Source organism: Syngnathus floridae, chromosome 12 (genome assembly GCF_059516105.1).
Source record: "Syngnathus floridae isolate MCC-2025c chromosome 12, RoL_Sflo_1.0, whole genome shotgun sequence".
In the NCBI taxonomy this organism is placed as follows: Eukaryota; Metazoa; Chordata; class Actinopteri; order Syngnathiformes; family Syngnathidae; genus Syngnathus; species Syngnathus floridae.
Genome location: NC_142424.1, coordinates 4,659,195 through 4,671,017, shown reverse-complemented (window position 1 = coordinate 4,671,017; position 11,823 = coordinate 4,659,195). Strand labels below are relative to the sequence as shown.

The following is an 11,823-nucleotide window of genomic DNA, read 5'->3' as shown; positions in this document are numbered from 1 at the left end:
TTCTAATAGTTTATATTTAATGCACGAATGAACTGTGAAATTATTGGAAGCAACGGTGGAAGGCGAGTTACGGTTCTAAACATTTGTGTATTCAGTGCGTATAGATAAAAACAAAGAGCAGAATTCAGTGAAAGCAAGATGCTTCAAAGCGAGCAAACATTAGGAACTTGAGCTAAAATGCATCACGTTTAAATACGGCCACGATTAAGTGTGATTTTGAGACGCACAGTTTCAATTTAATACGGTAAAATTGTGTAGAGACGTATCATACAAAGAATATTTCTGGTTACCTATAAAGTAAATTATTAAATGTCAATCTATTTCTGTATTCATCCACCTTTCACAATTTAATAAGAAACTCAAGGAAGTAGGATGGTTTATTTTTTTTCCCATGACCGTCGACTTTTATCATGTCATTCATCTATTACAATCATAGCACATGTTTTCCCTTTAGTTGCCACACGACGGGGCTGCTGAGTACTTCCGGGTGCCAACGTCACTAACCTACGTCATCTTTGTGAAAGACAAAACTCCAATGAGCACCAGTACTTCTCGCCGGGTGCGGTGGCGCGCGCCTGTAATCCAAGCTACCGGGAGGCTGAGGCTGGCGGATCGTTTGAGCTCAGGAGTTCTGAGCTGCATCGGACTATGTCGATCGGGTGTCCGCACTAAGCTCGGTATCGATATGGTGCTCCTGAGGGAGCTCGGGACCACCAGGTCGTCTAAGGAGGGGTGCACCGGCCCAGGTCGGAAACGGAGCAGGTCAAAGCCCCCGTGCCGCTCAGTAGTGGGATCGCGCCTGTGAATAGACGCTGTAGTGCAGCCTGAGCAATAAAGCGGGACCCAGCTTCCTTTTGAGCAAATTCATGATTACAATTTCTTTAATCGTTTTACTACAATCATTTCTGTACCTTTTCGATTCTGATAGATCGATATTTTATGGTTTTATTCACATTAAAACCTCGGCCAGCAGTAGCTCCTACTGGACGAAAGTAGAACTGCATCAAGGAAGTACACAGGCGCCCTCTAGTGGTATGTAAAGAATCCTTCCCTGCCTGCAGTTCAGTTAACGTTCTAAGTACATTTGTATTTAATCTTAAACGAACTGATTGCTTTTTAAATTTTAATTTAGGTTTCAATGCATTTCAGATTAATCATTATTTAGATCCAGGTTTTCTAATTCCCTATTTAATGTTACTGTATTTCAATGTTGGTCATAATTGTAATATTTGGAGCGTTAAGTATTTTTCAAGATGCTATTTGGTGCTTTAAAAAAGTTTGAGAATCACTGCACAAACACAATACCACCAGCTGACTACAGCTCAGTCTCACGAGTGGATAATCATGTTACGTTCACGTCCGCAGGGGTTTCATGGTGATTACGCCGCTTCAATGGCTTTATCCACGAGCCTCTAACCCGTGACCGTCATGAGGATTTTACAGCCCTTATTCCCCCCTTTTCTTTCCCTTGGAGGTAAAAGGAATCTGGGCGGGTGAAACAAGAAATAAGACGGGGGAGTAGTGACGGGCCTGACTCTGTAAACCGGGGAGGAAGAGGACCGTTCGTCTGCAATTGAATTATCCAATTTGGTAAGATGATGTTTGGCTCTTTTTTTGTGTTCGTGTATTCACTGTGACAGCCATGAGTTGATTATCTCCATTTAATGATGCTTCCTTGTCAAGTTATTTTTTTAACCTTACTTGACCCTCATTAAGGTCACTACATTAGGTACACAATCTAAAATCTATATTAACACTGATAAAGAACAATATTTAAATGATTGTGGTTGTACTTTGTCCTTGACAGGGGATGTTTGAAATATTTTTCCCTCTCATTTAGCTAAATAAAGTGGTTAAATATTCGTTGGTAAGATGCAGCGCAATACAATAATAAATGTAAAAAATGCAGTTAACTTCTATCTATTAGAATTAATTTATAGATATTTGGGAAATAACTAAATACAAAAAACTACAGTTCTTTTTTTCCCTCTGTAAAATTTCAGCTGTTTTACTTTGCATTCATTTGAACAATTAGTATTTGTGCATGCTATGATTTGTTTCCTCGTCTGTCTGTCTGTCGTTGCAGCTTAATGCTTTGCAACCGCACAGACGGAATGCCTCGAGGAGACTTCAACATCTATTTTGCCAGCAGCCGACGTGGATTTGTCCGAGCTGAAGAGTATGTCCTACTTAATCCAAGCATTTTGCTTCACTCTGGAACCTTTAAAACTCATAATTCGCTGGAATTAGTAAACAAATGATGACCACATGCTGTGATTCCTAAAATTGTGATATTAGGGAACTATCTAATTTCACCTAATTGATCCTAAAAACATTTATTTCCTTCAAATAATAGATATTTGCTGATATCTATACGCCAGTGACAAATAGTGAAAAGCAGAACAATTAAATAGTCAACCACTAGAGGGCAGCACTGAACAATGTAACGGCGTTGGAGTAAAACTAAATTAGTGAGCAAATATGAGGTAAAATTATGATTTATTTTCTGCTTTTCTGACATTCAATTTGAGGTGGTTGCCATCAATTTTTTTTTCTTATGTGCTTTGACTCAATAAATGCAAATCACTGTTCTACAACCATAAATATATGTGCAAAAGTGGGTTGTTTTCTCACGAGAAAGCGTCTTAGTGATGTTGTGCACGCTGTACAGGGCGGTCGGTGTTATTCTGCTGATCATCATCCTGGCTGCGCTTCTCCTCCTGGGCTGTTGGTACTTTAAGAGAAGGGGTGGCTACAAAAAAATAAGGGTGAGGCCTTCATTGTAATGATCAAAATCTTAGGGTGAAAAAAAAAAAAAGTGTGAAGTACCTAATCACATCTTATCACTATCTTCACGCAGAGCTCCAGGTCTGGGTCACCGACTTACACAGGAGGCCAATATTCCGAGGCTGGACCTTCTGCAGAAAACAAGATGGCGCTGATTGATTTTGGCAGCCTACGATCTGTGAGGGTCACGCACTTAATTGTCGTCACAAAAAATATTTATATAAATTACACACTGCTTGTCTTGACTTCTCCAGATGCCGAATGCTCCTCCAGCCTATGAAAAGATCTCCTCAGGGCCAATGCCTCCTCCCTATTCCCCTTAAAATCAGAACAACAAACCCGACGCCCAGACGAGAATAAAGCACGAGTTCATCTGACGCCACAATCTAACTGTTATTTTGTGTGTCTAATATTTACACAATGCATAATGTGGTTTCAAACCAGGATTAAAAACTCTACCATCAATGGGCACGGATGAATTGTTTATTTCCACGCTTTGACCTCAACATTTGTTCAATGAACCGAGCAAAAAAGTTTCCAAATCTATACGATAGAAAATAAATACAAAGTGACTGCAAAACATTTAACATGTGCTCGAACGTAGTACAAATCCAACAAGGTCTATATACATTTCCTACAATGCAAAACTGTTTTTCAAACTCCAACAAACAAAGTGTTATGTTCCATGAAACATTTAAAGTAGTAGCGAGTTGTTCCAACGAACCTTATCAAAAAAAGCTGGCTTTTAAAGTACTAAGTACGATAAAATCTGAAATCCATTTAACCTCCTTTTCCCCAGTTGTCATTACTGGCCATGAAGTCCAAAACAGATCATTCATTAACCTCAGTAGTTATCAAACAAGAAAAAAAAAAGAACAGTATTTGATAGTCCAACCAAAGGGTCTGACCCAACATTTCTCGAACAGTTTTAATAACAAGTGCATGAACATTCCAGACTCGTGGTCTCAGTTATTTGGTTGACTAGGTGTCAGCTGGTGATGCCAAGCGCCAGCGGAGCTGTTCGGGGTGAGAATCAGAGCGGTCGGTTTTGGAAACGCGCTCGGCTCAACCGTCTGGGCTTGGCACGGGACGGAGCTCAAAATGGCGCCGTCGGGACTGATGAGGAGCTTTTTCGCTACGCTGTTTGCCATATCTAAAGTGGGTTTCTGCAAAGAGGGTGGAACCAGTGTCTGATTGGTCAGGCCGATGGGGTTTGTGGTCAGCAGTGTGACTGGTTGAAACGGGGCGGGGGGTGGGGATAAGGTGACCATGTATGCCGTTTCCAACGCATCCATGGTGGTTTTGATTGGTTGCTGAATGACTGATGGTGCCTGCTTACAGACCGAGGTGATGCCCTGGATGGAGGACGCTGTAAGTGTAGATGTCGGTTGTAGATACGAGTTTCTCGTTGTGTCTGAGGTGGAGTGGGGAGGGGCGACCGGGCTGGGCAAAGCTGATGAAGTGGTAGGCATCCATGACAAAGCTGGGGAAATGGTGGTGGGACATTTAGCACGAAGCGGTGAAAGTCCAGAACCAACACCAAGACCTCCAGGTAGGACGGTGGAAATGTGGGCTGATTGTTTGGGTTGAGGTGACGCCGGGGTACAAACCTGCGAGCTTGTCGAACCAACAGCAGGGGTGCATGCTGCGAAAGGGGAATTCACCACTGGGACACCGGGTAACCTATTTTGGGATTTGGGTAAGATTGTTGTTTGAGGGCTTGTTGGACTTTGACTTGCTCCTTGCAAAAGTGTTGCTGAGCCAATACTGCTAATGGTGGCCTTAGGCACTTTTTGTGGAGAAGGGCTAGAGATAATGAGCACGTGGCTACCTGGACCTAAACCCTGTGGAGGAACAACAAAACATGTATTGTTAAGGAGGATCTGCGTGCCGGCGGCGAGGGTCTTCGAAGTGTTGATGACGATCCTCTGCTGGGTAGAGTTCACGAATTGTGTACAGTTGGTGACTCCATCGGATTGGGTTTGATGGAAAGCTTTTTGAAGGGGCGTTACCATTGGGTTAGCTTCTTGAGCTAGCAAATGTGAGGGCTGTTGAGGAAGGGTGGCCATAGCGCTTGGTTTTGGGTTGCCTTGAACAGTTGAGGAGGTCACCTGAGCGGGAGTGTGACCGTGAATAGCAGAGTTAGAAATCAAAGAGCCGAGTTCGGAGGTTATTGTGAAGGACTGGGGTTGAGAGGTTCTGGTCAGAGTAGAATTAGCGACAAGTTGGCTAAGACAGCTGGTGACAGTATTTGACTTTGTGAATGGGGTTGATTGAGAGGTGGTTGCCGGTGAACGTCCGGTATCCGATACCGGCGTGCTTTGGGAAGTGCAACGCGAGAGAGCGCCGATGCTCTGTCCGATGGTTGTCGTCATCCCTGACAACTGGATGTGAAGTCCTGCAGACACACAAGATTGAAGTTCACATAAGAACTTCATCATCAGAATCCACATGGTGAATCGTTTACATTTCACAATGACACAAATCAACGCAAGATAAATCAAACCCACCTGTTGGAAGCGTAACGTTCTTTCCCTTTGACAACGCATTTGAGTCGAAGCCGGGGCTTAGTCCCATCTTCTGAGTTGGACTTGATAAAGACGTCGTTATCTGTTGTCCTTTCACGCTAGCTGTCTTGGACTGCGTTATAACACTTCCCATTAAAGCACCGGATGGTGTCACGGAAGGTTGGTTGATAACTACGACTCTTGAACCAAGCGGTGGATTCGTAGATGTTTCTTTTGGAACAGCTACAGTGGAAGCACGAGAGGAGGAGGAGGGATTAACCAGAATAAATTTGGCAACTTTAGGTTGCTCCTCTGTGTTGGGTCGCTTCAAACCGGACTGACCAACTACCTCGGTTTGTGCTGTAACATCAGCAGGATTTTTTACCACCAGAGAATGGGTTGGTAACGTTTGCGAAGGGTGGTAGATGTTTCTTGTAATTGTAGGAACATCTGAAATTCCTGGAACCGGCACTACTGAAGTCAAACTTCTTGGGTCCGTAAGATTTGTGATGGCAGAGGACTTGAATACTGAAGGAACCTGCTTCTGCGATTGGCCTACTGTTGTAGTGGGGGTAGAATTCTTCTGAAAGGGGACAGAAGACACCTCAGCGCTTTTGGACACCAGAAAGGCTTTAAACTGAGGTGAAATGGTGATGATGGGACTGGTGGACAAACCATCAAGTGGATTCAGGGCAGAAGATGTCTGGACTTTGACAATACCCGTGTTGCCTCCTCTCGTGGTCACGAGGATGGACTGTGAATCACGTATGCATATTGTCTTAAGTTCCTGTTTATGTTCTGGAAGATCAGGGGGCGAAGTCGAGGCCAAGGTGCTTGTCGACGTTATGGATGAAGGACTTGAAGTGCTTGATTGAGAAGGTTGTAGAACCTGGAACCCGGGTAAGTTTTGGGTCCTGTGCTGCTGGCAAGGCGGGGAAAAAAGTGAAGGGGTCTTCACTGTCCGGACATCCTTCGGAGGAGCTGCTGGCTGAACATTGTCAGGAATTGTAAAACCAGACACACTGGTGGACAGGTACATGGGTCCCGTTGACTGCTGCTCCTTGGAATTTTCAATGACATGTTTAGAAGGCATCATGACCACCTGCGGCATCATCTTCTCCTGTTTGCCGCAGTCGAGAACAGATTGCACTGAATTGCTTCCCCCTTGTCTGACAAGTTGGTCCGGGCCTTCTGGAACATTCGACGCTACTTGGAGAGGAGTTTGCAATAAAGTCTGACTTCCTTTAGCCCAATCTGTCGTGAGCGGTGCTGCTGACACTTGTCGAATTGCACATTTACCTTGTAGTGAGTTTTGTTCCGAAATGGATTGAGTAGTTTGTGGATGTGGTTTTGAAATTGCCGCTGGAGATGAAGGCAGGGAGCTTGATGGTCCCTTGGTTTGTCTATCAGTGTTGTTGAGCCCTGAGTAATCCACAGGTCGTTTTAATAAGGTCACTTTGTTGCCCACGCTCTTTGCTAGCAGGGTAGGGATGGGCGTGTATCCTTTAGGTAGTCCGGGGCTGAGGTGGACAACTTGAAGTTTGGATGCCGATGAAGCCAGGACGGGCTTTCCCGCGGTGTCGGACTGAACCATTTCACATTTAGACTTTGTATCATTGTCCGGGGGGGTAAAAGTGGTGACACTGCTGTCAGCCTGAACTCTTGACGATTGTTCAGAAGTTTCTTGGTTGATTCCAAAGGTGGGTGATCTCTCACCAACAGATTCAGCTTCCAAGTCCTTATTGCTTGCTGAAATCAATTAAAGATAGAAATGAGATAGAATCTGCCAATTATACCATTTTTTTTAAATGCTGAGAGTGAAATAAACTTTATCATTTGGATGCCAGATCCAACAGTAAAAAGATTACCTCTAGTCCAGAGACCTTTCGGAACTACGTGTTCCATTTCATCTTCTGAGCCTCGCTGGCGATCAAATGAAGGAATATCTTCTTCTTCTTCTTCAGATGACGAGGATGATGATGACAAACACTCCTCTCGAATAAAGTTATTATATTCTGGATGTTTCTTGAAATCATCAAACTCCTTCTTCAATCGAAGCCTGGACAGGAGGCATAATTGTTGATAAAATGATTTTTTTTTTTTAAATTGATAGTCATTCATTATACCTGTTTCTTTGGTGGGCCTTCACAAGTTTTGGTTCCCAGGGTGAGAGCTCATTCAGTAGTCTGATTAGAGTGCTGTGGAGCTCTTTCACAGATTGTTTTCTTAAAAACCATCGATCCTGCCAGTTGAAATGCAAACAAGAAACAATGGCTCGATTCATATGATTATTTTCTTCACGCTAAATATGAACCGCAAACGACTCGGTCAGCTTACCAATTGATTTTTTGTGCTCTCCAGGTCGTCAAGCTCGTCTTCAATTTTGCTGATGAGCTCACGCAACTCTTGCAAACTGGTGCAAACCAACTGTGGTGGATGATTAAGAAAGAGTAGGAAAAATAAGTAACATTTTTAAAAAAAATCCTTGGTTGTGTTGATTACCTTAAACGCCGGCTCAACGGAAGGTTCGTCTTTAATTTTCTTTGCAGATTCACCTTTTTTTCCTGATGAAAAAAAAAAAGAAATCAGATGATCTATGCATTTTTTTCCTTGCAGTGCCTAAAAAAAAAAAAAAAAATAGTACCAACTGAACAAGTGTCACGTGAAAACCTTCCTTTTCTTACCTTCTTTCTGTTTTTTCCTTTTATCTTTCATCTGAACGCTGGCGGTAATTCCCTGTAATGCTGATTCAGCTGCCTCAAGGTTTTGCCCCTGCCGTGGCCGCCCCCTTCCTCGCTTTTTCTTGCATTTCTTTTTTTTAGACCACATCCTATCGCGGACATCGTCTTCATCGCTGGTGTTTAGAATAGACGGACATTTGCAACCTCGCCGCACCGATTTGAGAGTTCTTCGACATTTCAAACAGGGAGTTGTTCGCTGGTGTCCCGTGTTCAGGTGTTCTCCTTCCGTTTTGACCCTCGACGATTTGCTCGATGAATCGGCGATGTCCGCGCAGCGAGCAGGTGACCTACCTGTGTAGGTGTGTTCCCCTACATTCAAACAAGGATTTTGAGTCTCTTCATTAATAGGACGGACAGAACCCAAGGTAAGGCCTTCTTTTAGTGTTGTGGATTGACGGTCCGATTCGGTAGTTTCTTCTTTTATTTTTCCTTTTGAAACAAAAATCCAATTTCGGCTTAACTCATCACTGGAGTCTCCATTTGACGACAGTGACTGACACCTCACGTCTTCCTTCTTTATCGGCCAAAACTTCTCTTTGTGTTCCTGCCCGTCCCCGTTTTCTTTGACAAAATACTTCAATGTGTTTCCCAAATCACCAGAGGTGTCAATGTGCATCGCGGTGTCTTTCAGCACGTCGGTATCTTCAACGTGTAGGTCGAGCCGTCTCACCAACGCTGAAGGGAAAGGAAAAGGAGGAGGTGCGCTGGGGCTCTGACAGTAGATCCTCAAGTCCGCCCCGCAGAAATGGGGGAAATGGATGTAGGCGTTGTCCTTGCTGTCATAGCCCAAGATGGACTCCCTGCATTCATGTATGGGCTGGGCCAGCACGGCATCCTGAACATCCTTCTGGGTCTCATACACGTGGTCGCACAAGCCTTTGAGGAGCCACACTCGCTGGCGGAGAGGCAGCGAGTGGAACGGCTTCTCCTCCAAGGGACTCGCCTGGCCCAGGTTGTGAAAAAACTGATGACAAAGTCCGAGCTGCTCGGCCCGAGCCGGCTGATCGCGAGCACCCCCGATACTCCGGTACCAACCCTTGACGCGCTGCCTGAGCTCCGCCTCCCAACGGCGGTACGGCAGAGCTGGTCGGCGGTGCAAGGTGGTCCGCCGCTGGCATGGTGACAGGAGGGATGACATTATCTTGGAGAGGAGACTGCTGCAGCGGGGCATCAGTAGGCAGCGCTCCAGTTCAAAGAAGACAATCTCTGGTAGGTTGAGCACCGTCTGTGCCAGGCATAGGAAGTGGCCTATGGCGGGGAGTTCCCACAGGGTGTCTATCGTGTGGGGGGACGCCTGCGTCAGTAAAGTCTGCTCCCACTCTTCCACCGCTTTGGCCGACATTTCTTCTGCTTCTTTTTTCTCCAGCTCACGTTGCCTGGAAAATGAACTTTCTTTATTTGCATTTCTGTTTTAAAAAAATGTGTTGACCAATTTAATTGGACCTCACCTCTTCTCCTCCTTTGCCCTCTGTAGCTCTTCCATCCTGAGGGCCTGCACCATGACCGACTCATGCCCACCCACAGTGATAGTCGCCAAGTTTCGAGATGAAGATCGCCTCCTTGTGGAGGTTCCTCCTGGAGCTCGCTCCTCCTCCGTGCCAAAACGCCCCTTGGAGGTCACTGCCAAAGTGGTCTTCTCACGAAGCGTCCTCATTGGACAGATGGAGATAGGGGGGGATCACACTTAGACAACCATTCACAAAATTCAAAATACCTTCTGACACATCTATTATGAGTGTTTAAAATCAATTGACTTGTGCAGTGAAAAAAAAAGGTGTACCTGGACAGTAGTGTGAGTTTCTGTTCTAGCATCATCTCCAACTTTTGACCCTGTTTGGAGAGCCAGTGGTCCACGCCATGGTAGCGGTAGCAGTTCTCCAACATCAGCCTGAAGTCAGCCACAAACTCTGTTATGCTATGATACTCCAGGTTGATGAACTTCTCTTCAATCCTCCGCAAGCACATGGACTGCTTGAGCCTGGCCTGACCCGAGGCACAGACACCACCGACACCGGACTGGGCCTCCTGATGCCCCACGGCGTGGAGGAACAGTCCGGCAATTGCCTTGTGTTTGTCCAGGAGAAAGCCAGAAAAGATCCTATAAGCTTGATGGACTTCATGGCTCATTGTCTCCTCAAAGTTGGTGGTGACGCAGACTTCGGGGAGTGAGATGTCACTGGTGGAGAAGTCGGACATGCCGTCGTTGCTGGTCGCCGGGTGATCCCCGGGTGCGACAGAGGCGCCGTTGCTGAGACCGTCCTCGGACGTGTCGAGGTCCATGTCATCAGCACCAAGCCTTGTCCATGCAGAACTTGAAGACATGACTTGGCCTAACCCTTAAAGGTGAAAGCCTACAGGGTGTTTACAGCTGTCAACCATGCTGCTGCTGTGATGGGGAATGTTGGAAATAATAATAAAAATAAACATGTGTTGTCATAAATATTAAATATTACAATGAAGTAGCATGACATTCCAACAGATCTGTTAGAATGTTTTTTCTTATGTATTTTTAAACACTTGAAGTCACAATTATTTACATTTCTTATATGTTTTAACATATCCAGCCATTTTCTACTGTGACCTCAACATTTCAGGGTCACGGGCAAGATGGTGCCTATCAAGCCTGACCTGTCAATCAATATCTGGCAAAGGTCAGGAAAAACTTGACCAATAAATATTATTCTAATGTTGGTGTCAAAATAACTGCCAAGTATAGAAATTTAATGATCGTGCCAGTCATTCCAATTCAAAACACTGCCATTTTATATCACTGCCATGACACAATTAATTCTCATGTGAGAGCTCACAGCTGACATTTGTACATTTTATCCACCCACCACAAGTTTTGGTTTTGGTTTATTTCCACTTAAGCGCGCTTGGATTTAGCAGTTAGCTTAGAAAGTAAACAAAAGTTTCCTCTCTCAACCTTGCACTACGTAAAACGACAAACATACAAACATATTAAAACAGAAAACGTACCTTAACATTTTATACGCGGCTCCAAAATCCCACTGCAAGCCTACTTTTTTTTTCCAGGAGAAAAGCGTTCAATTTGCTTTAGCTAGCTATTAGCTATTGTCCACCGAACTCGGCCTGCAGTTACTCCGCTCGGTCTCCATGGTCGCGACGTAACGCCATTAAACGTCGTTTGGGCGAAAAGTAAAGTTATGAGTACGACAACTCATGTCCGAGTGATGTCAGTGACGGTGCGCTGATGGCTAATGCTAAAGCTAACGCGGCGTAATTAGCCGGGCGAACGCTCAGTGGAGAGTCCCGACAAGAAGACGGCATTTCATTGGGACTAGCCGTCGGGGCTAACTAAATAGGGGGGCGGGGGGTTTTAAAGTAGACAGCGAGGAGGGCATGACAAAAATGCAATCTTTGCAGACAAATCAATTCTCCCGTGTGAGGGATGAACAAGCAGACTTTATTTCAGTGACGTCAAAAGCGAAGAGGTATTTCGGGTCATTCGCCATTTAAGGCTTCTCGGCCACCGTAGTTTTGAAATTGAACGAACATCCTTTATATAGGTTAATTGTTGACAGCGTTAAGTTTCGTCCATAAACTTGATTAAATGCCAACATTAAAGGCTTTTTTATGTTGTTAAATGTCAAACTCGCGCCACAAGCCACTTTTTTGCGATCGGTAGATGTCGCCAGAAGCTTATGGACATCACCTGGTAAGCTTTCAGAAATGTTCTTCTCCAAAAGAGATAACGGTTTTAATATAACCTGTACGATGGGGAATTAATTTTGATATTTGTTTCTAGGTACATTGTATATGTATAA

The 11,823-nt window shown here is 44.7% G+C and overlaps 2 protein-coding genes and 1 non-coding gene across 4 annotated transcripts; 2 read left to right on the top strand and 1 right to left on the bottom strand.

Moving 5' to 3' along the window:
• The first annotated feature begins 554 nt into the window (after positions 1-554).
• LOC148389650 (signal recognition particle RNA) lies at positions 555-853 on the top strand. The gene has a single exon (XR_015861948.1).
• Positions 854-1,083: 230 nt separating this feature from the next.
• Positions 1,084-3,258, top strand: mlana (melan-A). Its single transcript, XM_088391142.1, has 5 exons — positions 1,084-1,590; positions 2,087-2,179; positions 2,672-2,768; positions 2,861-2,965; positions 3,042-3,258. The coding sequence occupies exons 2-5, from the start codon at positions 2,091-2,093 to the stop codon at positions 3,108-3,110; spliced, it is 360 nt and encodes a 119-aa protein (XP_088247268.1). The 5' UTR covers positions 1,084-1,590; positions 2,087-2,090; the 3' UTR covers positions 3,111-3,258.
• brd10 (bromodomain containing 10) lies at positions 3,253-11,614 on the bottom strand. Of its 2 annotated transcripts, none has more exons than XM_088391136.1 (10): positions 11,015-11,614; positions 9,816-10,421; positions 9,484-9,684; positions 7,979-9,411; positions 7,797-7,858; positions 7,632-7,721; positions 7,421-7,536; positions 7,163-7,353; positions 5,298-7,043; positions 3,253-5,185 (listed from the first exon to the last, which is right to left on the bottom strand). In XM_088391136.1, exons 2-10 carry the CDS (start codon positions 10,355-10,357, stop codon positions 3,753-3,755), a joined length of 5,814 nt encoding a protein of 1,937 aa, XP_088247262.1. In that variant the 5' UTR covers positions 10,358-10,421; positions 11,015-11,614; the 3' UTR covers positions 3,253-3,752. The 2 variants fall into 2 exon arrangements, with proteins under 2 accessions (XP_088247262.1, XP_088247263.1); XM_088391137.1 differs by having other exon boundaries at positions 9,816-10,418.
• Between the last annotated feature and the right edge of the window lie 209 nt (positions 11,615-11,823).

Coding starts and splice junctions, on each gene's coding strand:
- mlana (XM_088391142.1), top strand. CDS start 2,091: ATGCTTTGCAACCGCACAGACGGAATGCCTCGAGGAGACTTCAACATC. Junction 2,180..2,671: donor GGATTTGTCCGAGCTGAAGA/GTATGTCCTACT, acceptor CACGCTGTACAG/GGCGGTCGGTGTTATTCTGC. Junction 2,769..2,860: donor GTGGCTACAAAAAAATAAGG/GTGAGGCCTTCA, acceptor ATCTTCACGCAG/AGCTCCAGGTCTGGGTCACC.
- brd10 (XM_088391136.1), bottom strand. CDS start 10,357: ATGTCTTCAAGTTCTGCATGGACAAGGCTTGGTGCTGATGACATGGAC. Junction 7,354..7,420: donor AAGGCCCACCAAAGAAACAG/GTATAATGAATG, acceptor CCTCCTGTCCAG/GCTTCGATTGAAGAAGGAGT. Junction 7,044..7,162: donor GAAAGGTCTCTGGACTAGAG/GTAATCTTTTTA, acceptor AATTGATTTCAG/CAAGCAATAAGGACTTGGAA.